The sequence below is a fragment of the Oncorhynchus masou genome, chromosome 3, assembly GCF_036934945.1.
Source record: "Oncorhynchus masou masou isolate Uvic2021 chromosome 3, UVic_Omas_1.1, whole genome shotgun sequence".
In the NCBI taxonomy this organism is placed as follows: Eukaryota; Metazoa; Chordata; class Actinopteri; order Salmoniformes; family Salmonidae; genus Oncorhynchus; species Oncorhynchus masou.
Genome location: NC_088214.1, coordinates 35,930,090 through 35,957,320, shown reverse-complemented (window position 1 = coordinate 35,957,320; position 27,231 = coordinate 35,930,090). Strand labels below are relative to the sequence as shown.

Genomic DNA, 27,231 nt, shown 5'->3' with positions numbered 1-27,231 from the left:
TAATATTTTTAGCTGTTGAATAGATGAATGATGGGCTGGGCCCCTTGCCAAATCCTCTGTGTTTTTTTTATTGGCTTCTGCTCAATTGAGCACATTGCTCCTGGGGAGAATCCCAGATGGCCCAGAGGTCTATGATCTGCACGTACTGTATGTCCCACACAATAAATAACTAAAGAGGTGGATCACCCCCACCCCCCTTCACTAGGGCCAGGAGTTTTTCCTGACCACCTAAGTTGACCTGGTTATAGCTACGGTATATCTAGGGCCCAGAGTTTTCCAGGTCAAGCCACATAGTCTGAAAAAACTGCTATCAACATATTTACTAGTCTTTTTATACCGATATCCACAGCTCCTCTCCAGTGGGTTTTTGTCCTTTCACTCCCTTTCTAAATGGAGTCCGAAGTGGGTCATTCCATCCATGCGAAGCAATGGTTCCATCCCGATCCCCGCCTCCTTCCAGTGTGAGCTGAGACATTTTCCATGTGGTCTGCCAGATGATACGCTTTATTAGAAGTCTGACAGAGATATGCCAGCCCTTCAGTGGTCTGCTGCGATGGCTTGTGGAAAAGAAAAGTGAGATTGTGTTCCATAGGAGGTGCCATGAATGTCTCTGAACTGTCAAGCGGAGTACAAGAACCTCGTAGCCCCTCGCCCCCCTTATACCATGCCATTTGAATATTCCTTTCTAGTGAAGATCTGCATACAGCACTTTTAGGCAAATCCTTTGGGCCTCTTTGGACTAGTTTCCCAGACCCAGATTAAGCTTACTCCTGGATTTAAGCATGCTCAATGGGTATTCTCCATTGAAAGTGTTTTTTAGTCCAAGAATATGCTAAATCTGAGTCCAGGAAGCTACTGTAATAGTAGAGTTAAAGCCGTAGTAGAGCCCTCCACATGGGTTCTTGGTCATAGTTTTTGTGGTAACTCCTGGCAGGCTGGCACTCGGATGTGTTCCAGGAAGTAAACAGCTGATCACAATGGGAGGCTCCCATCATGTCAAGACCACAATGGGAGCTTTGGTGTGTGTAACTGCCTGTCACCAGGTTGTCAACATCACCTTACACAGCCTTTGATACTTTAATTGTTAAAAACCACCACACAACATCTTCACAAGTATGGCTGTATGCCAGACAGCAACAATGTAGGACATTGTGCTGGTGTAGCAGGCTTGGGTGATTGTGGCTGATTCCTTTTCAACTCAGTGGATTCAGGAAATTTAATTATTGACTTTCATGAAATGGTATTGGCCCCGTCCTATGTTTATTTTACTTACAGAGATGGGAAATGCTTGTATGTGCTATTTATTAATACTTACAATGCACTGAGGAGTACAATGGAGCGCTACACCACAAAGGAAGTTGCTTTGTCCAGTAATTGCAAGAGTAATTAAAGTGAATTAGCCTACTTTGTAAAATACCCTTTCCCTGGTCTTCAGTCATACCTCAAGTTCTGGCTTCCTGCGTTGTGTTATCTGACACCATCCAAAACGTTATGAATCTGATACAGGGCTGAAACTATTGTGGTTATCGCTTTTTCTTTAGTAGTACAGATACTTGGAGGACTTTGTACGCTGTGACATCTGTAAGACCGCTGTAAGGCGTGCCTATTTTTTGCCATAACCCTTAACAGTAAGGACTGTAATAAAGTGGTGCTGTGATGGTCTGACCATCTGTGCTGGCTCGAGGACAGGACACTTAAACCTCCAGTCCGCTAGGAAGTGCTAGCAAGAGAAAATACCCTTTTTTTTTAACTATGAAAACCAGGCTGAAAGTGTTGGCACATGGACATCTCATCTAATGTTACATATACCCCTGTAACCTTCAACCCTACAGTAGAGACACAGTAGAAGTGGGCTATACCGGTATAAACATGTTTGTGTCATGAATACCCCAACGTGAAACCAAACACGTTCTTTCTCATCAACTTTCAACGCGTACTGGTTAATCCCACTAAGAGGACACCACTTGCATCATTTGCAATAAGGATGAGTTCAAGCCACTTTTCCCATGAATCTGGCTGACCTCTTCAGTAATCAGACAACGTTTACACACTGCCCTTGTATTGTACCTGCAGCTTACGTGTCCACAGCTACTTTTCGCTCCTGTGCACAAGAGATAAGGCTGGGGTGAACATCATGTGCACAGTGCACCTCATACATAGGACTTAAAATAGCTCCCCTGACTACAGTATTTAGGGTTAACCCATGTCCAGCCGCACAGAACAAAGACATGTTTGTGGTGTTGGCTTGGCAGTTAGTTGTTTGAAAGAGGGCTGAATAGATTACGCTCAAGTGTATCAGTCCAGAAATATTTGCATTTAACTCCCAGGAATACTCCCCACTTGTTCTGTTTTGCATAATAGAATATAAATGCAAAATATGTTCATATAGTTCAGCAAACTGGGGCCAGTGTGTGTGTGTGTGTGTGTGTGTAATTTAATTAGTTCTACCACCACAACACATGGCTGTTGGGAGAGAATGTCCTGATTTTGTTGACACTCCTCTAAAGTGCTAACTTGGCCATCCTCCATCCGTTGAGGATGTCCCAGAGTGGCCTTTTAAACCCCACGCTGACATCTCAAGGAGAACAGGAAGGAGTCTTCCTGAGTGCTGTTAAGTAAACACTCACTATAATTACCCTTCAAACCCAGGAAGAACACAGGATGGAGCAGCAGCACTTTCTGTTTTTGACATATCGGGAGTTATTTCCTTTTTGGTTATTTCTATATTATCAGGTCAGGAGGAGGTGTCCTAAGGATAACAGTGACATTTTGAGTCATGGCTCACAGGTGAGGATGGATAGAGACTGATTTGAATTGGAAATGGGGGAAAATGTCCACACAATGTGGGAAATGGCTGCCTTCCAGCTTTACTTGTGTCTGTTAACACGTTCTTACTGTATTTCAACAAACAGCACTATGACAATGGGCCTAGGGCAACGTAAACAGATGGTGTAATTGTTTCTACCTCACCTCACACTCATCACAGAAAAAAATCGCTGCATCATTCCACTCCATTGAACATTTCCCAGAGGCACGTAAGGTTAATAATTTATTAACACACCACCAGTTGTCTCTATTGTCAAGGCTCTATTCAATGCCATTTCCTCTACAATAAATGGATAACCAATATTTAAACAGGTTTGGGGTTTTGTAGGAGCATACATTAAGATTTTGGAGGGCAAAGCCTGTAATTTTCGCACAAACGTAGGCTAACTTTCACAGTACCGTAATGTCGTATCCTGAAGGAGCGGCCCATTTACAATACAACGCTCTCATTATTTTTTCAGGCCAGATGTTCTCTCCATTCCCCAGACTCATCAGAAAATACTTCCAGTTGTGTGGGCAGCAGTGGTAGTATGAGAAGAGGGGGTTTCTTTCTCTGCATGTCTAAGAAAGAGAAAGATGAATCAAGGTCTTTTTGGCTAGTCCTGTGTTTCTCCCCCTCTTTCGTCTATGAATGCCTAGCTAGTTCTGCTCTATTAAGAACACTGAAGCTATTGTTTGGCCATGAGGAGTGATTTTTCTAGACTCGAACAGGGACTGTTCACACTCCCCTCAGCTCTCCATGGGACGTTTTTAAAGGGACTCGCTGTGTGGGACTTGTCTTCTGGGTCTCATAGCAACGGCTAGCCTAACGTAGCTTGTTTGGTGTGACACAAGGTTACGAGCAAACTTTTTCCTTTATCTACCTCCTTTATTGACCTCTGACCCTCCCAGTGTGGGATAGGAGTCAAATGAATGCATTTCTGGGACATCGCATCAACTTTCCCCCTCCATTTAATCCCATTAAAGACTCTTTGCCCTTTTTGAAGACTGCTGGTCTTTGTAGGAAGGGCTGCCATCTTTTCTACACAGAGCCTTTGAGCGATAATGAAAGTTGTTAGCTCTTTTTAATCTTGACAGATTTCTCATTTGACATTATGGCGGGTGATGAACTGTTAGACACGATAAAAGTGGTGTTTTGTGTGAAGGGGGAGGGAGAGGTTGGTGGGGTTTGAGTCCTCTTGCCGAGGGAGGACTACTGATGATTGCTTTTAGCAGAGGTTAGTCTGTGTGTAGGATTAAGCCTATCACAGATGGCTCTGAACCTTTGGAAAACCTGTTGTTTGCTTGTTTTCACCATAGGCAGAGAGAGCTGCAGGCATTGATAACCTTGTGTGTAACCCAAGTGCAGACTGGGGGGGTTTAATAAATTACAGATGTGGGATCTCTCTTGAACCTCTACCTCCGCTGTTCCCTGTGAACACAGACAGACACACAGAACTTGACGAGGCTCTGTTCTGACATTGTGGTATTTCAGTCTGACAAGCAGCAGTGCTAGAATAAAACTGACTGATTCAAATCCAATTTAATTTGTCACAGGCACCGAATACAACCAGTGTAGACCTTACTGTGAAATGCTTACTTAACCAACAGTGCAGTTTTTATTTTTTTATTTTTTTGTCTGAAAAATTAGCAAAACGAAAGGAGAAAAAAAAATAACACAATAAAATAACAAAAACAAGGCTATATACAAGGGTACCGAGTCAATGTGCTGGGGTACGGGTTAGTTGAGGTAATATGTACACTACCGTTCAAAGGTTTGTCACTTAGAAATGTCCTTGTTTTTGAAAGAAAAGCACAAATTGTCCATTTTAAAATAACATCAAATTGATCAGAAATACAGTGTAGACATTGTTAATGTTGTAAATGACTATTGTAGCATTTTTTTTAATGGAATATCCACATCGGCGTACACAAGGCCCATTATCAGCAACCATCACTCCTGTGTTCCAATGGCACGTTGTTAGCTAATCCAAGTTTATAATTTTAAAATGCTAATTGATCATTAGAAAACCCTTTTGCAATTATATTGGCATAGCTGAAAACTGTTGTGCTAATTAAAGAAGCAATAAAACCGTCCTTTAGACTAGTTGAGTATCTGGAGCATCAGCATTTATGGGTTCGATTACCGGCTCAAAATGGCCAGAAACAAATACCTTCTGAAACTCGTCAGTCTATTCTTGTTCTGAGAAATGTAGGCTATTCCATGTGAGAAATTGCCAAGAAACTGAAGGTCTGGTACAACGCTGTGTACTACTCTCTTCACAGAACAGCGTTGTCTCTAACCAGATTAGAAAGAGGAGTGGGATGGCCCAGTGTACAACTGAGCAAGGGGACAAGTACATTAGTGTCTAGTTTGAGAGACAGACGCCTCACAAGTCCTCAACTGGCAGCTTCATTAAATAGTACCTGCAAAACACCCGTCTCAACAGTGAAGAGGCGACTCCGGGATGCTGGCCTTCTAGGCAGAGTTCCTCTGTCCAGTATGTTTTTTTGATGTTGCCAGTCTGAGATATGGCTTTTTCTTTGCAAGTCTGCCAGAAGGCCAGCATCCCAGAGTCGCCTCTTCACTGTTGAAGATATTGCATGGAAATGGCCTATAGCTCACAATCTCTGTTCATGAAATCTTCAGTGAATAAGGGTTTGTGAGTCAGATTTTCTCCTTGATCTCCAGATACAATGACTATACCGTACAGTCTGAAACTCTGGTTTCCCCATATGAGACAATCAGATCTGTCCTTGCGTGCCAGACTGATCTTTTTAGAGCAGTGTTTTCCACAAGTACTTGCCAGCCACTAGCCAGCCAAATAGGAAAAGTAGCCGGCCAGGCGCCGCCAGGGTTCAACATTTTTGTCCATTTTTGGCTCTATTTTGGCGGCCTCTGTTACATCCTAATACCTTGATTCCATCTGCAATTATTGAATACTTTATAGAGTTTACCTCACAGATTGGAAAAATGGTTGTGGTAATGTGTAAAAATAAATTTTAATTACTTTTAATTACTAAGAAAATATTAATTCAGTTTGTTGTTTTGGATATTGTCTAGGCGCAGCAGTGTCAGGCACTGCATCTCAGTGCTGGAGGTGTCACTACAGACCCTGGTTCGATTCCAGGCTGTCTTATAGCCGGCCGTGATTGGGAGTACCATAGGGCGGCGCACAATTGGCCCAGCGTCGTTAGGGTTTGGCCGGGGTTGGTCGTCATTATAAGTAATAATTTGTTCTTAACTGACTTGCCTAGTTAAATAAGGGTTAATAGATATATCTAAATGAGTGAATTATCAGGACTGTTTTCTAAGTAAATAACATTATACCTTTTTTTTTACATTTAACCGGTCTTCTCTTTAAATTAGTCTTATTTACTGCAAAATATGAATTGCCACAACTATGTTTGTTCTTCAAATGATGTATTACTTTTCCCTTTTTTTCCCCTTAGTTTTTCATAGAACATCCAGTTTTGTTGTTTTTCTAAGTCCACAGCAATGCTTAAACAACATCAGTGGACAACTTTTGAGGTCTGGGAAAATCTGAGAAATGTAAAAGTTTGTGTGTAGTTACCCTTTAATTCAATTGCACACCGAGCAAGAGGCTGTTTAGCAGTGTTTTTGTAGCGCACGTGATGGTGGAGTTTGCGAAACAAATATCCACTTGATGAAAATAATCATGATATCATTCTGCCAGGTAAGCGTAGGTTACTTTGTAGTTAAAATTTGATTGAGATGGTTTCTGTGCAAGCCTTTCCATTTACCAGAAGACTTTTTCATTACCATCAAAGAAAGTTGCAGGAAATATAAATCACTGATGCATTCTGTCCACGTCTTATGATAAACTTGGGCAAATATAATACTTTTTTAAAATATTTAGTTGATTCCCTACTAAGGACTATATATATATATATATATATATTGTTATTCTGTTTTAATGCAGAATGAGGCTCTCCACTACCAATTATTCCTGCGGTGATAATTCACCATCTTCATCGGGTCTTTTAATAATTTATCTGCAGATAATCACCAAAAAGACTAGGCCTACCAGTAGCCTATGAAAAATAGGGAGCCAAATGAATGGCTCTCACCGATGCGATTTGGTAGGCTGATGAGACGAGAGTCATTCACTTTAGCGTCACTAACTGGCAGGTCCCGACTTCCTTGGAAAGAAAAACCTATGCGATACCATGGACAACCACTTTGCATGATTTATGAATGGCAAAGGGATATAGGAGATCGACTTTATTCAGTCAGTTAAAAAAAAATCATAAACTAGTTAACACTTCAGTTGTCAATCAACACACAGTAAGTAGCCTAGGCCCACCATGCACCATGTGGCTGCCTATATGAGACACGCGAAAGACAATAATAAATGAAATGTGTCTACTGCAACCAGAGATCTGTATATATTGACGAGATGCCAATTTCTCCACCCTAACAATGGGAAACCTCTCAAAGGCGCGAAGGCAGGTGACAATCTTGGGTCCAAAATAACCCCATAGAAACGCATTGGGTTTATTTTTGCGGGAGTGAAACCTCTCGCTTCGCATCTTATACTCTGCAGCATGTCCCTGTCATTGTTCACTTTGTGACGACTGACAGGAGCCTAGCCTATCAGTAGATCGCTAGAAGATGCACATCGTTCATTCTAGTGGGAGAGGGCTCGATGGAGTAGCGAATAAAAAAATGAAAGTAGCCTAGTTTAATATGAAGTGGAAAATATACCTGGCTGAAATTGAACCTGTAACCACGCTAATGGAAAATGATGCACTACAGCCCTCAAACTCAAGTCTGGACCATTGTTTTCATTGTTCCCCTCTAATCAGGGACCGATTTAGACCTGGGACACCAATTAATTATCAGGTAGGACAGAAAACCAACAGGCTCTGGACCTCGTAGGATAAGAGTTACTGTACCATAACCTGCGGGAGTTGTTCCTGTAGCCCGGAGAGTAAAAACAATACCTCGTTAGGGCGATTACAATTTTGGTATCTGTGATTTGTTCTGGCAATTCTCACATGGAAAGTTAATAGGGAGGAAGGATGTTGGTATGCTTTTTACATTTGTAACACACCCCAAAAAATTATAACTTGAAAGTGGCCATTTTAGGCCCTTTTTATTTATATATTTTAACCAATACATACCCCCTGTTAGACCCAATGATACATGATACAGACAACACCTTGGTGTCATTATACTCACATTATACTCGGTGTGCTCTTCAATATGAAGTATATCTACTGAGTGTACAAAACATTAGGAACGCCATCCTAATATTGGGTTGTACCCCCTTTTGCCCTCAGAAGAGCCTCAATTCGTTGGGACAAGGTGTCGAAAGCATTCCACAAGGATGTTGGCCCATGTTGACTCCAATGCTTCCCACAGTTGAGTCAAGTTCCTGGATGTCCTTTGGGTGGTGGACCACTCTTGTTACATGGGAAATTGTTGAGTGTGATAAACTGGTGCGCCTGGCACCTGCTACCATACCCCGTTCAAAGGCACTTAAATATTTTGTCTTGCCCTTTCACCCGCTGAGTGGCACATATCCACAATCCATGTCTCGAGGCTTAAAAATCTTTCTTTAACCTGTCTCCTCCCCTTCATCTACACTGATTTGAAGTGGATTTAACAACATCAATAAGGGATCACAGCTTTCACCTGTATACACATGGTGAGTCTGTCAATGAAAGAGCAGATGTTCCTAATGTTTTCTACACCCAGTATATATTCTGAAAAACAATTTGACACATTCATTTATTAAACCTTAACTATACATGTGAATATCTCAAAAGTACCCTTTTGGATTTAGTTCATTTTTAGGCATTGTTTTAAACAATATACTGTACAAATACATCACATGTCCAGAGTGGACTCTCTGCTGCTTTCGAAGTTATGATACATTTTATGAGCACCGCCAACACAGTTAATGGGGAAACTGGATTCAAAGGAACCTCTCTGCTGGTGACCTGCTGAATGTACGACCCTGCAGGAGGGCTGTGATTGGTTAAGGACCTATAATGTCAATTTCTATATGCACCACCGTTCAAAATTTTGGGGTCACTTAGAAATGTCCTTGTTTTAAAAAGAAAAGCAAAATTGTTGTTCAGTTTTAAAAAGAAAAGCAAAAATGTTCAGTTTTAAAATAACATCAAATTGGACAGTGTAGATATTGCTAATGTTGTAAATGACTAATGACTAAACGTTTGATTTTTTCTTAAATGGAATATCTACATAGACGTACAGAGGCCCATTATCAGCAACCGTCACTCATGTTCAAATGGCATGTTGCGTTAGCCTTTTAAAATTATGAACTTGGATTAGCTAATTGATCATTAGAGAACCATTTTGCAATTATGTTAGCACAGCTGAAAACTGTTATGCTGATGAAAGAAGCAATAAAATGGTCCTTCTTTAGACTAGTTGAGTATCTGGAGCATCAGCATTTTGTGGGTTCGATTACAGGCTCAAAATGGCCAGAAACAAATACCTTTCTTCTGAAACTCGTCAGTCTATTCTTGTTCTGGGAAATGAAGGCTATTCCATGTGATAAATTTCCAAGAAACTGAAGATCTCGTAAAACGCTGTGTACTACTCCCTTCACAGAACAGCGCAAACTGCCTCTAACCAGAATAGAAAGAGGAGTGGGAGGCCCGGTGCACAATTGAGCAAGAGGACAAGTAAATTAGTGTCAAGTTTAAGAAACAGATGCCTCACAAGTCCTCAACTTGCAGCTTCATTAAATAGTACCCGCAAAACACCAGTCTCAACGTCAACAGTGAAGAGGTGACTCTGGGATGCTGGCCTTCTAGGCAGAGTTGCAAAGGAAAAGCCATATCTCAGACTGGCCAATAAAAAGAAAATATTAAGATGGGCAAAAGAACACACACTGGACAGAGGAAGATTGGAAAAAAGTGTTATGGACAGACAAATCTAAGTGTTCAGATCACAAAGAAGAACATTCGTGAGAAGCAGAAAAACTGAAAGATACTAGAGGAGTGCTCGACGCCACCTCAAATCAAAGTTTGTCACGTGCGCCGAATACAACAGGTTGTATTCAGTGAAATGCTTACTTACAGGCTCTAACCAATAGTGCAAAAAAAGGTATTAGGTGAACAATAGGTAGGTAAAGAAATAAAACAAAAAAAAGACAGGCTATATAGAGTAGGGAGGCTACATACAGACACTGGTTAGTCAGGCTGATTGAGGTAGTATGTACATGTAGATATGGTTAAAGTGACTGTATATATGATGAACCGAGAGTAGCCATAGCGTAAAAGAGGGGTTGGTGGGTGGGACACAATGCAGATAGCCCGGTTAGCCAATGTGCGGGAGCATTGGTTGGTCGGCCCAATTGAGGTAGTATGTACATGAATGTATAGTTATGCATATATGATAAACAGAGAGTAGCAGCAGCGTACAGAGGGGGGGGGGGCACAATGCAAATAGTCTGGGTAGCCATTTGATTACCTGTTCAGGAGTCTTATGGCTTGGGGGTGAAAACTGTTGAGAAGCCTTTTTGTTTTAGACTTGGCACTCCGGTACCGCTTGCCATGCGGCAGTTGAGAGAACAGTCTGTGGCTGGGGTCTTTGACAATTTTTAGAGGTCCTGGGAGGCAGGCAGCTTAGCCCCAGTGATGTACTGGGCCATACGCACTACCCTCTGTAGTACCTTGCGGTTAGAGGCTGAGCATTTGCCGTACCAGGCAGTGATGCAACCCGTCAGGATGCTCTCGATGTTGCAGCTGTAGAACCTTTTTAGGATCTCAGGACCCATGGCAAATCTTTTTAGTTTATTGTGCCTTCTTCACGACTGTCTTGCTGTTTGGACCATTCTAGTTTGTTGTTGATGTGGACACCAAGGAACTTGAAGCACTCAACCTGCTCCACCACAGCCCCCTCAATGAGAATGGGGGTGTGCTCGGTCCTCCTCTTGCAGGCCTGTTGTAAGGCAGGTCCTCACTAGACATCACAACGTTACCTATAGGCACAAACCCATCGTCGCTGGACCAGACAGGACTGGCAAAAAGTGCTCTTCACTGACGAGTCTAGGTTTTGTCTTGCCAGGGGTGATTGTCGGTTTTACGTTTATCGTTGATGGTTTGAGCATTACACCGAGGCCTTTACTCTGGAGTGGGATGGATTTGGAGGTGGAGGGCCGTCATGGTCTGGGGCGGTGTGTCACAGCATCATCGGACTGAGCTTGTCATTGCAGGCAATCTCAACGCTGTGCGTTACAGGGAAGACATCCTCCTCCCTCATGTGGTACACTTCCTGCAGGCTCATCCTGACATGACCCTCCAGCATGACAATGCTACCAGCCATACTGCTCGTTCTGTGTGTGATTTCCTGTAAGACTGGAATGTCCGTGTTCTGCCATGGCCAGCGAAGAGCCCGGATCTCAATCCTATTGATCAGGTCAAGGGCCTGTTGGATCGGAGGGTGAGGGCTAGGGCCATTCCCCCGAGAAATATCCTGGAATTTGCAGGTGCCTTGGTGGAAGAGTGGGGTAGCATCTTACAGCAAGAACTGGTAAATCTGGTGCAGTACATGAAGAGGAGAAGCACTGCAGTACTTAATGCCACAGGTGGCCACACCAGATACTGACTGTTACTTTTGACCCAGCCTTTGTTCAGGGACACATTATTCCATTTCTGTTAGTCACATGTCTGTGGGACTTGTTCAGTTTGTCTCAGTTGTTGAATCTTGTTATGTTCATACAAATATTTACACATGTTAAGTTTGCTGAAAATAAACAAAGTTGACAGTGAGAGGACTTCTTTAATTGCTGAATTTATAACCTTGTCAATGTCTTGACTATATTTCCTATTAATTTTGCAAATCATTTCATGTGTGTTTTCATGGAAAACAAGGACATTTCTAAGTGACCCCAAACTTTTTGAACGGTAGTGTATATAAAACTGATCATTTCTTCAAAGTAGCAGAGAGCCCACGCTGGAAATGTTATGTTTGAAGAGTATATTGTTCCAAACAAATAGGCTAAATCAAAAAGGTACTTTTTGAGATGTGAAGACTTTGTATTTCAGAATATAGATAATCTTCATATTTAAGAGCACACTACAGGTGCACATGTTGTATAGGTTTAAAATGGCCACTTTCAACATGATTTCCTCAAATGTCTAAAGCATGTTTAACATCCTTCCTCACAGTTAAGTTTTTATGTGAGAATTGCCAGAACAATCTGAGATTTTTTTAAAATATTTTGGCCATGCTGTCATGTAGTTTCCCCTTAGTCATGTAATTAGCCCTGGAGCCATCTCCTAGGGGGAGTGCTGATCTAGGATCAGTTTTGTCATTTAGATCACGATGAATAATATTATGGCCAGGGAGGACCATATGCATTAAACGTCTCAGAGTAGGAGTTCTGATCTACGTTCAGTTTAGCCTTTTCGATAATAATGAATACATGGGGTCTGATTCTAGATCAGCACTTCAGCTCTGAGATGGTTGATACATGTACGTGCAGGCCCTGAATGGAGTTGGAAGCCCTGGGCTTCAAACAAGCAGCCAAGGATAGCTATTTAAGATGAATGACCGCAGTATCCCTCTAATCTCTCCGTCTGCTACGCCAGATAAAGTTGTCACTCTGATATTTTCACTTTCTCTGTGTGTGTGTGTGTGTGTGTGTCTCTCTCTCTCTTTGTCTGTCTCTCTCCTTCCCCTTCTATCTCTCCTTCAATCAAGCCATTGGGTAAATAAACAGTTCCTTCTGGTCTTAGGAACCTGTGGAGCAATCCCCCTGAAGCCAGGGTTCAGGCGCGGGGCAGCGATCCATGTCATTTCCTGTGTCTTACTTCTCCTAGCAGCGGGCCTCGGGGAAAACACACAGCCGAGACGTGGGCGAGGAGAGTGTTTTCCCGAAAAGCTGACCTTGCGGCATTGTCAGCACCACCTTTTTAAAAAACAATTTAGGACAATTGTGTGACGGCTTCACTTGAAAAGCTTTGGCCTTCTGCTGTGAGGACTGAAGTGCTACCCCAAGTGTCTTCACAAAATATGTGATTTCTCTGTTTTATTGCGTATTGCTTCCTCAGATGTTCAGTATTTACAGTAGATTGGGCTAAAAGCCCTCTGAATTATTGTGCAAGCCTCCCCTTTAACAGACTCTTTCCCAGGGAGTGGAGCGCTTGGGCCCAATGACCATGAGTTCTAACTATTGAGTGGGCATGCTACTCACTAAGAAATCTGTTGCGGCATTGCACTGAACATAAACACAGTTTGAATCTCATAACAGCAAACTACCTCTGCCTGGCTATTATAACTTTCCCTCTGTCTCACTCCCTGTGGCCAACACATACATAAATATACAAAGAGGTTACTGAGTTTGAAATGCAAAGTAGTCTGGGTTTAGGCTTGCATTGTGGTTATAATTGTTTCAAATTACAAGATACCTTAAGTGTGTGGCTCGGTTGGTTAGTGTTTTGGATTGTGTTTGCTTGCAGGATCGGATGTTTCTGGTAATTGCTCAACCTTGCCCTTTTCTAAGCTAAGTGGTATTGGTGTTTTATAGCCTACCTATCCAAACAAGTCAGATCCCAACCAGTGTTTAGGGGGACAGGGTGTGATTTTTGAACAACTGTTGAATGAAGACTGGGTGGAGTTAACAGTATTTTGTCTTCTCAGATCGCAGGGAAGTATGACCTGCAGAAGGAGGAGGAGCTCCGGTTCTGGATCGAGGAGGTGACGGGCATGCCCATTGGAGAGAACTTCCAGAAGGGCCTCAAGGACGGAGTCATCCTCTGCGAGTAAGTTTTCTGTCTATAGAAAAAAAAGTGTGTTTAGATTTACCCACTCACCAACAGGGTTTGTATGCTTCTGTTTTAGGTATTTTACACATTGGTACAATATGCACAAATACCATTCTTCCAATCAGTAGTCTTCGTTTGTATTATCCCCCCAACATGTTTTGGAAGGATGTTTTTCCCCTGTTCAGGCTACTGAACCATTTAGACTTCACCGGTCTTTAGCTCAGTCAGCTATGAGGATGTAGGGGAGTACTTAGTCACATTCCTCGATAGATGATCACTCAAGTAGACTTAATACAGGATGTTATATTGTTGCCATAACAGTGATCAGGTGTTGAAAAGGCCTACAGAGGATTAGCTGTGGTCTTAATCGCTCCATCATTCTTTTCACTACCACTCGGAATTGTGTATTGTTAATTTCCATTGCTCTAGTTGACAATTTTGTTTATGTTCATATCAAATTGTAAGAGATGAACTGTTTTCTTCCGGTTCAGGCTGATTAACAAACTGCAGCCTGGTTCCATTAAGAAAATCAACCACTCCAAACTCAACTGGCACAAGGTATGTGAGACAAAATACAATTTGAGATTTTGATGTATACTGTAAAGCTGCTACAGTATTTCAGAGAAATATGCTTTTAATTATACGAGACTAAATATCTAGAATGAACCGGAGTCTGATTTTTTTTGTTCTGTTCTAGCTGGAAAATCTGGGGAATTTCATCCGAGCCATTCTGAACTTTGGCCTTTGTCCCAATGACATCTTTGAAGCCAATGACCTGTTTGAGAATGGGAACATGACCCAGGTCCAGAGCACACTGCTGTCCCTGGCTGGTATGGTAGGTTCTCAATTAGACCGGGGTGAGTGTAGAACCCTGAGTTCTTTCTTTCACAGAAAGAGTGTGTCATAGGAGTGGATTACGATTAATGAAGATACAGAAAAGAGGAAAACATTGTTTTTATTGGTGCTGAAACCCTGGATCGGAAAAACGTTTGGGTTTTTACAATTTTTTTTATTGAAATGCACAAATGGCTACCCGGACTCTTTGCCATGACCCCTTTTTTTACGCTGCTGCTGCTACTCGTTGTTTATTATCTTTGCAAGGTCACTTTACCCCTACCTACATGTACATATTACCTCGACTAACCTGTACCCCTGCACATTAACTCGGTACCGGTACCCCCTACATATACTGTAGCCTCGGTTTTTTGTTACTTTAACTTTTTGTTATTTTTTTAAATTGCAAATTTTCTTAATTTTTTTAAATCAAAATCAATCCAATTTTATTAGTCACATGCTCTGAAAACAACAGGTGTAGGTAGATCTTTACAGTGAAATGCTTACTTGCGAGCCCCTAACCAACAATGCAGGTTAAAATAATTTTGAGCAAGAATAAGAAATAAAAGTAACAAGGTATTAAAGAGCAGCAGTAAAATAACAATAACGAGACTATACACAGGGGGATACCGGTACAAAGTCAATGTGCGGGGGCACCGGTTAGTTGAGATAATATGTACATTTAGGAAGAGTTATTAAAGTGACAATGCATAGATGATAACAGAGAGTAGCAGGGTGTAAAAGGTGTGTGTGGGGGAGGGGGGGGCAGCAATGCAAATAGTCTGGGTAGCCATTTGACTAGATGTTCAGGAGTCTTATGGCTTGGGGGTAGAAGCTGTTTAGAAGCCTTTTGTACCTAGATTTGGTGCTCCAGTACCGCTTGCCATGCAGAACCTTTTGAGGATCTGAGGACCCATGCCAAATCTTTTCAGTCTCCTGAGGAGGAATAGGTTTTGTCGTGCCCTCTGTCACTGTCTTGGTGTGTTTGGACCATGATAGTTTGTTGGTGATGCGGATACCAAGGAACTTGACGCTCATCATGCTCCACTGCAGCCCCGTCGATGAGAATGGGGGCGTGCTCAGTCCTCTTTTTCCTGTAGTCCACAACCATCTCCTTTGTCTTGATCACGTTAAGGGAGAGGTTGTTGTCCTGGCACCACATAGCCAGGTCTCTGACCTCCTCCCTATAGGCTGGTTTGTTGGTGATCAGGCCTACCACTGTTGCGTCATCGGCAAACTTAATGATGGCGGTGGAGTCGTGCCTGGCCGTGCAGTCATGAATGAACAGGGAGTACAGCAGAGGACTGACCACACACCTCCGAGGGGCCCTTGTGTTGAGGATTAGCGTGGCAGATGTGTTGTTACCTACCTTCACCACCTGGGGGCGGCCAGTTCCAGTTGCAGAGGGATGTGTTTAGTCCCAGGGTCATTAGCTTATTGACGAGCTTTGAGGGCACTATGGTGTTGAACGCTGAGCTGTAGTCAATGAATAGCATTCTCAAATAGGTGTTTCTTTTGTCCATGTGGGAAAGGGCAGTGTGGAGTGCAATAGAGATTGCATCATCTGTGGATCTGTTAGGGCGATATGTTGATTACGAATTGGTTGGGCTTGTAAGTAAGCATTTCATGGTAAGGTAACATAGTTTGATACATGGTAACATTCCTGTTGTATTGGCGCATGTGACATAAAATGTTATTTGGTTGACATACCCATGCAGCACTATGTAGGCTTACAGTACAGTTGTAAATAGTGAGTAGAAACACGGTCATGTAAAACTGAAAGCGTCACTGACTTTTGTTCCTTTGTCTCATAACATGCGACAGGCGAAAACCAAAGGCTCAAATTCCAACTGTGACATCGGTGTGAAGTTTGCAGACAAGAGGACGCGCCATTTCGACGAGGACAAAATTAAGGCTGGACAATGTGTGATTGGACTGCAGGTGAGTCGTGCACACACAATAGCAATGACAACATAGATAATGCTTTAAATGGATCTCATCTGGTTTTTTTTTACTAAATTAATGATATTATAGCAGTAGACATGTTTGTATTTTCCCACTTTAAAAAAAATGTTATACTAATAATGGATCCCAGTCATATTCGGAAATGAATTTGTCGTCAATAAAAATGGCCAGATATAAAAGAGATTTGATTAGGGGACATTATGACTTATGGGTGGAGCCTGTTTCTGTCCTGGGTAGATGGGAACAAATAAATGTGCCAGTCAGTCTGGTATGACAGCGTATGGGACCAGGAGACACTTATATGACCCAAAGTCACAGACAGACAAGCCCTACGACCAGACTACCATCAGCCTGCAGATGGGAACCAACAAGGGCGCCAGCCAGGTAAGAATGTCGTCTTTGATGTGTATGCTGTGTTTCTTATGCTTCAATGGTTTCTGCTGCAATGGATTCTTATCCACTGTAATCCCTGGAAGCAATTAGCAGTAATCTTGTAACAGGGCGAGACCTCTACCAACTAAAGGTTACTGTGGTCAGGTGTACGCACACGCGCTCTTTTTCTTTCTCCCTCTCACACACACACTAATCGGTCACATACACACACATACTACCAACCGCTCCACCACCAACCTGACCTCCTCTCCCCCAGGCTGGCATGTCGGCTCCAGGTACCCGCCGCGACATCTACGACCAGAAGTCGGCGGGACAGCCTGCAGACAGCTCCACCATCTCCCTGCAGATGGGCACCAACAAGGTGGCGTCCCAGAAGGGCATGAGCAGCTATGGACTGGGCAGGCAGATTTACGACCCCAAGTACTGCGCCTCCCCCACAGAGCCCACCTCGCCCGTCACCCTCGGCAACCATGCCGGTAGCCACGGCAACGGGAGCCTGGGAACAGGCACCAATGGATCGGAGATTAGTGACAGCGACTACCAGGTGGAGTACCAGTATCAGCATGACGACGAGGAAGAGTACAGGGGCGGGTACCAACAGCAGTACAGTGGGCACTATGACGAGGACCAGGGCATCAACTATTAGACTGACTGTGTCTCGTGTAATTGCTCTATATGGGGTAATAGGGTGCCATGTTCCCCTCTGTGGGCCCCATTTTGGCTTCGCAAAAAAAGTAGCGCTTGTTTGGACAACTGCATTGCTTTTTTGCATAGTCAAAATGTCACCCTGTGTAGCAGTAGTTCCAAGTGTAACACGGTGTGTCTGGGAATATGTAATGTTTATAGTGGCCTTCTACCGGAATCCGGAGGGTAGTTGCATGTCCAAGTACCTTGACGGATCATAAGAACCGTAGGCCTATATATAGTTTGATACAATTTTTGTGGTACCACTTATGATGAAGTTGTTTAAACTGATGCAATTGTGTTACTCTGGTATAAAGCCACTGTAATGTAAAGTAAGTGTGAGGGAGCGATTTTGTTAACAGAGCAAGACTTTTACCATCCTTGCTATGTTTTTTTTTAAACATGTTTTTTTTTTCCCTAAAAGGGAAATGTTGGCTTATCAATCTAGCATTCCTTTTAAACTCGTTAGAATGTCAATATTTTCCGGCCAATTGTAATAATGTATAGAATGCGGCAAGTCATTTCAGTGTTTTATGGGTTTTGTAGTTCTCACGGTTCAGAAACTCAACTAGGGAGTTCTGTGAGAAACATTCCATCACTGGCATTCACTACACATCATGTTTACCTGCTCCCTCCTTAACTCTTTGTTTTCAATATACTATATCGTCTGTTCTCTTTCATCTCCTTCAAATCTGATCCACAAGTCTACTGCTCTGTGGTAAGTTTTGGTAAGAGACTTATGTTCTATCCATTCTGAATATACAGCAATCATATTTTAGAGAAGGTTGGCAGGAGAAAAAGATGGATGGTTTTAGTTAAAATCCTCATGGCCGTCATGTCCCAGTTTGACTTGAAAGCACTGCAATGTTTTTGTAGTTCTCTGTTTTTGTACTTTCGCTGCCTATCTTGAGACTCTCTCAGAAGATCATCTCAAATGTTAGTTTCTGTCACATGACCAAACTTCTTAGGTATTTTTTAAATGTTCTTCATATCTCAATGATTCGTTGTGCCATAATGCTCTTGTCTGTATGTAGACCCAATCCACTGTTGTATTTATTGCCATTTTTCCCAATATAGACATTTCTTCTATTGTTTTGGTTATTTTGTATCAATAAACTTTGTTTCATGAAGTCTTCCATACAGGATGTCTCTAGTTATATCTAAGCTGAGACCACCGAGAACCCACTGCTGGGTGTTCTTTTACCTCATAATTACCAATAATCTCCAAAGGTCAAGTCATACTGACACTAGCCTGAGTCCCTTATCTGTTTGTGCTGTTTTGGCAGGACAATGACATAGGAGATGGCAATGCCATACTAACTGATTTTTGGGACTCAGGCTAGTGTCAGAATGACTTGACCTTCGGAGATGATTTTGTATATCTGAGGTTGCCAACCTTAAAACCCAGGGACATCCTCGACATCAGACAGTGACCTAACTACTAGTGTAATAGACAAGAGCACAGCCAGGAATTATGTGTGTTGTGAAAAGCCACTGTGGCAGAATGACTGGCATAGACCCCAACTGACCGGAGAGAAACAGAACAGACTTCCTAGCAACCAACAGGGATCATTAGAACAGCACACAGTCAAAAATCCAACCTCACCCCCCCGCCCCCGTTCTCTCTCTCTCTCTCCTCCCTTCTCTTTATTCACCTCAACCCCCCCCCCCCTCTTATTTCTCTCTCCCTCACTTTCTCCCTCCCCATCTACCCCCTTTCTCTCTTCCCGTCAACAACCTCTTCAGGGGGAATAATCCCCTCTTTGTATGCTTGTGGAATTCACCCTCCATAATACAAGACTCAATTAGGGAAGAGTACATGGGAGAGGGACAACTGTTACCTTGGCAACGCCTCCTTTCAGAGCGAGCTGAATGTCCAACCTTGTGGCACAACTCAGACTTTTGGCACGTCGGCCTAATAGATAGACATCATGTGTCATCCCACTGGCACAGTCCAGCATCTAGTTTTGATTTACATGTTGAGTTTCCATATAACATGAAATCAACGAAATGCCATTGGATTTTGGTTTAAAAGTTGGGTGAGAGAAATTACGAAATTCCCTTAGGGTGATGACTTCTTTTCAAATCCAATTAGTTTTCCACGTTCATTCAATGTCATCACATAAAAAAGGTTGAAATGACGTGGAAACAATGTTGATTCAACCCGTTTTTGCCCAGTGGGATGGTTCTTAACCCCCCATAAGGAGTCTTTGGCTCTGCCATTTAACTTATTCCAAACTCTGAACTGAACTCTGTTTCCATTGCAAGACTTACAGAATAAGCTGGTCTTATTGACTAATTTACTAACTCAATGATGTAGCTTTCATATGCGTAGAGTAACCTTTGTCAGACTATTGTATTCTTTAGAGCAGGGATGGGCAATTCCAGTCCTCAAGGGCTTGATTTGGTGTCACATTTGCCCCAGCTAACACACGATCTTGATCTTCAGTTTAGAATGCAATTTGATTCATCAGCTGTGTTTGCTAGGGACAGAGAAAAGGTGTGACACCAATCAGGCCCCCGGGGACTGTCGTTGCTCACCCTTGCTTTAGAGCCTTGTGCCTTCACCTTTGTCAGTGGTAGCCTAATCACATGGTTACAAGTGGTTTAAATAGAGCTAAGTGTAAGGGAGACAAGATTTAAAGAAGAGTAATACATTGGATAGTATGGTAATGAGTTGTTTTTTTTGTGCGTGCTAAGATCCTACAGGTGAAGTCTAACAACGATGCTATCGTTAGAATCCCTGTTCTTATAAAACCATCCTCATGAAAGCCACGTGAAAGTGTTAAAACACACTTGTAAACATGTTTGGTATGAAAAAAAACAAAGCTTCATAGTGTCAGCAGCCATTCTTCCAGTAAATATCCCAGGCTAGTTTTTTGCAACTGTGCCAGGTTTCCTACTTGAGAGTGAGAGTCCCATAGGGAAGCTTGATTTACAGTAAATCTCCCAGAGCAGAGCTGGGGTAGGACTGGGTGGTCTTCCCACACACAGGAACAACTCCCTATTCCACCAACACACCCTCTTCCTGCCTAAATAGATCATTTTGCATATGATCTTCTGACCTGTCTGGGTCCGTAATGGTCTGGGTCCTGTTCAGGATGCACTTAACGTGAGAAAATGTTTTGATACGGTTGTAGGCGGTTGCACCTGAACTTCTCCAGTTTGTGGCTACAAATCGAGTCAGACCCTGGTCTTACTCTGTTCACATGATCGGTTGAAGTTCACCAGCATCTGTTTTATGTGGATCCTAGTGACGTGCTTTGGACCATTTCTGTGTAACACGAGCACAAACTTGAGACTCAGAAATGGTGTGATTAGAACCAGTACATTTAAAACAGGCTAGTGTAGATTTATGAACTTGGACTGAGTTTTAATACTGATGAGTATTTTCCTACAGGCCTCTCTCTAGCTGAACACATTCCTCTGCCCAGTCGGATGCACTAGCTGTGGAAGGACGACGACTGGAAATGTTTCGCAAATCGTTCCACAAGGACAAGTTCTCACACCAGCGCTTGGGGTTGGATTTCGGGACAAAGTTATAAAGAAAGTAGTCTTAAAAGTAAGAATTGGGGACAGAAATTGTCTGAGTTGCATGTGCTAGGTACTAAATTGCTACAAATTGGGGGATATTGTTTGCAAGAAGAATCAAACTCTGAACCCTCTAGCCACCAAGGTGAAAATGCTCCATAGTCCCCGAATCGACTAAGTGATCATAGAAGTCATCATAGCCAGCCTACCAAAGGCAGGTTTGTTACAACACATCGCAAAACCCTCACTGCACTGTTTCTCAGTCATGTCTTTCTTTCAAAGCCCATACCATCTAAGAGGAGAGGAGATGCGTTAGCATGTTGTTTAAGACGCATGCTTAACAGGCGAGCCGAGACAAAGCATACCAAAGAGTAAATCCTATCCCTGACCTATGTCATTGATCGGTCTTACTGTAGCTCCCCCGACTCTCTGACTCCTTCGTGTCACCTGCTGCTTTTCTTCAGCTGTCAGGCAGCGTCCACACCTTTACATTAATCCTTCAGTTAGCCCTGGCTGTTGAACTCTGACCTGTGTGTCATGGTAGGATGACAGAGAAAGGAGGATAATTGTCACGTCTTGTGACCAGATGTTTGCAGGCTCAATAATTCTGTGGAATAATTCAATTGATTAGTAACTTTACTTGTTTTGTTTTTTTATCGTACAGTTTTCAGTACTGTACGATACATTGACCAGACTGTAAGTACTGTAAGGAGACACTGTCATCAACCGTGTGTTATTAGGATAAACCGGATTAGCATGTGGTCATGGTCGATTGCTCTCCACTGTATGCCTCGTAATATAGTCAATTGCATGAGGCTGTAAAATTGAGCTTGTCAGATTTCAAAGTCATGAAGCCTACAAAAGCCAATGGGACATGAACTAGCCAAACCCTCCAGTCTAGGCCAGTCTAATCCAGGCCAGTCCAGTCAACCATGTGGAATTCAGAAGTAAGGAAGTGGGTGAGAGGATAAAGTCAGTGTCTTAGGCACGTTTTTTAAAATAAGAATTTCACTACACCCGCAATAACATCTGCTAACAATGTGTATGTGACCAATACAATTTGATTAGATTTAACATGGTGCACAACTGTCCCCAGGGTTCGGGACTGTGAAAGTCATTCATTAATATCTGATACAAATATAAAGGAAGTGGCGAAGATATGTAGAGTAGAGCGCCTTCATAATAACTCTCACCAGAACGCAAACGTTCCCTCCCTGTAACATACAGAAAACTGATTTCCCTAGGTTTGACAGGAACCAAACTTAACACATTTTTATTGTGTCAAATACATTTGAACAATTTATTTTCGGAAATGAAGGGCAGCTTGTCCCCATTTTTACAATCAACAAGGAGATGATTATGTCTTGCTGAGTACATCTTGGCGACTCAAGATGGAGAACCATTGTCAGTTTGGCTAAATGCCTCTTATTTTGTCAACTCTGTCTCTCAATTCAATTACATTATTACGGTTAACACTTTGACATTGCTGTCACTCTACACAATAGCTGCCATGTTAACTTTATACAATCAATGAGTTTAATCTTATGGAAGACTACAGTCCAAAAATATTTTGGGACACTGTACCAGAGGTTAGAAAAGTATTTTTGTCAAGGGGAAAGGACAGGGGTCCAGAAACCTTACTACCATACAATACTGGATATTTTTAATGAATATGTTGACATCTGGTGCCTATGAGGTGTATACTGTACACACCAAGGTAGAACACATGCATAGGCAAACACAAAGCACATTTTGTTGTTGTTCAGTTATTCACGCAATGCTTGTGTTGATTTTGCTTCCTGCTGGTTAATTGGCTTGCTTGAAACCATTCAGTGATGCTGTCCAGGCATTTACATAAAACATCACCACTGTTTTTCCAGGGACCCTCTCCTCCCATCCACCCTACCCTCTCTTCTCCTCAGAGTATCCTCTGTTTCCAGAAAACAAAGTGCTAATAAAAGACAACTATCACCTGCATCAACCTTATTTCATCATATGATAATACTTCCTGAACTGGAAATTAATCTGAGACTTGTGGCCCTAGACATTATTCTTAGGTTAATAACACATGACACTGTTCCCTGTGGTGGTTGGGTCAGGAGCTGCTGTACAAAATGTGTGATTAATTTGCTTCCAATTTAATGAATACGATTCAAATACTATATGCCAATCCCTCAGCCATAGTTATAAGATGCAAAAATCTCATCTGCTCCTTTCAGAATCAATAGAAGCAGCAGACGAGGCGATCTGATTTCTCCTTTGCAATTTTTATTATCCATGCAACCCCGTGCCCAGGCAATTTGTCAATCGAAGGAAATAACACAAATTTCCCTTAAATCTATTGATCACTTCATCTCATTATACGCAGATGATATTTTACTATATCTAGACAATGTATGTCAATCGCTCCCAAAAATGTTGAAGATCATAGATAAATTCAGCTTTAATGAATCTAACCAAATCAGCTTTACTGCTTCTCAAGAACCCGATGGAGGACTCCATCTCTACTTGTAGAATCCCAATCATTTCCTATGTAATATATTTGGGAGTAGATATATTTACTTCCTTAGGTAAAACCATTGCCAGAAACTTTAATGGAACATTTAAATCAATTCAATCCGATCACAGTAGATGGACTAACATCCCAGTTGTTTTAACTGGCAGAATATCTATTGTCGAAATGAATATTTTGCCATGGCTATGGAAAGCCTTTTAATCTTATAAACTTAAAACATTTTATATCAATAATACTTTCTTATATCAATAATCCCCCATAGGTTCAATGGAGAAATATGGAAAGCCATTTTAACATATATTCATAGAATTTTTTTATATCAATAATGACATTTTCGATATCAAAAAAATATATTGATATTAATATTGATATTAATATTAATATCGATTGATATTAAAAATGAAATGATCTATAAAAAAACATTTTATTAAACAAATAATAATTGAATGATCAACATAAATTATTAGATGTTTATATATCAATAATTCAAATGGAGATCAATATTCCTCAAGATTAAATGGAGAATTTAAATATAGATATCAATCATTTAAAAAAAATGGATAGGATTTTTTTGTAAGTGATATTAAAATGTTGAATTATTGATATCGATAATTCCATTTTTAATATCTATAATTGTCCAATTCTGCATATATTAGCCTACACTGAGTGTAAAAAACATTAGGAACACCTGCTTTTTCCATGACATAGACTGACCAGGTGAATCCAGGTGAAAGCTATGATCCCTTATTGATGTCACATGTTAAATCCACTTCAATCAGTGTAGCTGAAGGGGAGGAGAAAGGTTAAAGAATGATTTTGAAGCCTTGAGCCAATTGAGATGTGTGCCATTCAGAGGGTGAATGTGCAAGACAAAACATTTAAGGACCTTTGAATGGGGTATGGTAGTACGTGCCAGGCACACCGGTTTGAGTGTGTCAAGAACTGAGTGTGTCAAGAACAGTTTCCCATATGTGTCAAAAATGGTCCACCATCCAAAGGACATCCAGCCAACGGCAAGCCAGTGGTCAATAACAGGTCATTGATGAAAGAGGACAAAGGAGGTTAACACCAATTGTGCAGAGCAACAGATGGTCTAAAGTTAGTCAACTGACAGTCCAGTACGACATTGGTGCCCAAAGACCTATTAAATAATGCACAACTCGTCGTACCTTGACACGAATGGTGTATGGCAGCTGACGATCTTACAGAGTTCCACTTCCTTCAGCAAAAAACAAGAAACTGGACTAAGGAACAAAAGCACTGGACACTGGAGAATTGGAAAAACATTGCCTGGTCTGATGACTCACGGTTCCTGCTGTTTCACGCTGATGGGAGGACTAAGGTATGTAGAAAACCACATAAGTACATGCATCCATCATAGTGGTGTGATAGTGTGGGGTGTGTTTTCATGGCTCACATTGGGCATAAAAGTGGAGCAATGTTTGAATGCCACAGGATATCTGAACATCATTGTCAATCAGGTGCATCCCATCATGCCAGCAGTGTATCCATCTCCAAAATATATATTTTTTTCAGTAGGATAATGCCCAATGGAGTCAACATGGGCCAGCATTCCATTGGAATGCTTTTGACACCTTGTAGAGTCCATGCCCCAAAGAATTGAGGCTGTTTTGAGGGCAAAAGGGGGTGCAACTCAAATTAGGATTTTTGTTGTTGTTGTAAACTCTGTGTATATTTAGCATTATTAAGACTTAAACCAACCAGCTTCTAGTGTTTAGAATGTCAATGAAGAGGAGGGTGGAGATAGTATTCACATTTTGTTGCCTTAAAATGTAATTAAAAATATGAAATTCTATTTTTTTTAGTGACAAAATGTATTTAAATGTTTTATTAATAAAACATTTCAAACAAAGATGTCTTGATTGTATACTAAATGTCTTCACACACCATAGTTCAGAGGTGGTACCACAGTCCCCAAAGTCGTGTGGTGGAAAATAAATTCTGGGGCCCAGAGTTTTTCGTGATATGGTAATCTAACCAGGTAAAACTCTTATACAGTCTGATGTGAGAATCTATTTTAAAAAGGTTATATGGGCTATGATTGGACCAGAGCTTTTCTAATCAGGTCACATAATTTTAGTTTTTAAATGCTGGAGAAAAAAATGGTCAAACTGCAGCAACTTTTTACGTGTTAATGTGAATTACAGTATACACTCAGTGGCCAATTGATTTGGTACACCACCCTGTTCATGAAAATATTTTGCTCCTACAGACAGTGAGTCACGTGGTCGTGGCTTGCTATATAGAGCAGGTAGACTGACAACGAGACATTCAGTTACTTTCGATTGAACATTAGAATGGGCAGAACAGGTGACCTAAGCGACTTTGAGCGTGGTATGATCGTCAGTGCCATGCGCGCCAGTTCCAGTTTCTCAGAAACGGGGGCCTCCTCTGCTTTTCACGCATGACAGTGCCTAGAGTTTACCAATAATACCAAAAAATCCAGTCAGCAGCAGTCCTGTGGGTGAAAATGGCTCGTTAATGAGAGGTTGAAAGAGAATGGCAAGCTAACAGACGGGCCACAAACAGGCAAATAACGGCGCAGTACAACAGTGTTGTGCAGAACAGCATCTCGGAGTGCACAACTTGTCGATCATTGTCAAGGATGGGCCATTGCAGCAGACAACCACACTGGGTTCAAATCCTATCTGCTAAAAACAAGAAGTGGCTCCAGTGGATCACCAACACTGGACAATTCAGGAGTGGAAAATGTTTGCCTTGTCCGACGAATCCTGGTTCCTGTTGCGTCATCCTGATGGCACAGTCAGGATTTGGTGTAAGCAGCATGAGTCCATGGCCCCATCCAGACTGGTGGCGTAATGGTGTGGGGAATGTTTTCCTGGCACATGTTAGGTTCCTTGATACCAATTGAGCAACGTTTCAATGCCCTGACGAATTCAGGCTGTTCCGGAGGCAAAAGGGGGTCCAACCCAGTACTAGATGGGTGTACCTATGTTAAAGTAGGACTGGGGGGGGTTCTTATGCACAGACACAGAAAGCAACATGATTGGACAATGAAACAGGGCTGAGCTTGCTTTATGCAGGTTTGCATCTTGTTGTCCTGGCCTATGGAACTGTAGGCCTAATTAACTCAGTCTATGTCAGCTATTGTGTTTATTGATTCATTCCAGTTAATCATTTTGGATTGAAAAATTCTAGGTACCCTATTCAGCCCAAGTTTGAATATAAACCAAATTTGATCTCATTCACATTTTCTCACAAAGAAAAGGGCTATAAATACACAACGTTACCGCTTCTTTTAATCTGGCCAGAGGGACAGGGCGCATAGTAGGCTAGACTATGCAGCTGCTGTTGTTAGTAGCCTACAGTTGATTGGACTGAAAAATAGTATTGTCTCCATGCAATCCAGCATCCCAGCAAACAGGGCATGTCCTGGGGACATTCGGCAACATTCCCATTAGGTCTCTTAAAGGAAAAGTCCACCCAAAAACTATCTTTTGGTATTTGTTTCATTAGTCCTTGTTGATATAGTCCCAGCGTGTTAACCCTCGCAAGGCTGCCGGCCCAGAAGGCATCCCTAGCCGAGTCCTCAGAGCATGCGCAGACCAGCTGGCTGGTGTGTTTATGCTCTCTTTGTGTATTAACCTCTCTTTTGTTTGAGCACCTCCATAGCCTTTTGCCCTCACCTGTGAGTATTGTTTTTGGTTATGGTGTTTGTTTGTTTGCTGGTGGGAAAAGGGGAAACCACGACA

At 42.0% G+C, this 27,231-nt stretch overlaps 1 protein-coding gene across 1 annotated transcript in view; it reads left to right on the top strand.

Moving 5' to 3' along the window:
• The window catches only part of LOC135515514 (calponin-3-like), a 19,953-nt gene extending 1,362 nt beyond the window's left edge, over nucleotides 1-18,591 (top strand). Inside the window, exons 2-7 of the mRNA XM_064939138.1 lie at nucleotides 13,451-13,572; nucleotides 14,067-14,133; nucleotides 14,273-14,410; nucleotides 16,234-16,350; nucleotides 16,612-16,758; nucleotides 17,024-18,591. Coding sequence (XP_064795210.1) covers nucleotides 13,451-13,572; nucleotides 14,067-14,133; nucleotides 14,273-14,410; nucleotides 16,234-16,350; nucleotides 16,612-16,758; nucleotides 17,024-17,413 — 981 coding nt within the window. The 3' untranslated portion in view covers nucleotides 17,414-18,591. The remainder of the gene's footprint in view (nucleotides 1-13,450; nucleotides 13,573-14,066; nucleotides 14,134-14,272; nucleotides 14,411-16,233; nucleotides 16,351-16,611; nucleotides 16,759-17,023) is intronic.
• The last annotated feature ends 8,640 nt before the right edge of the window (nucleotides 18,592-27,231 follow it).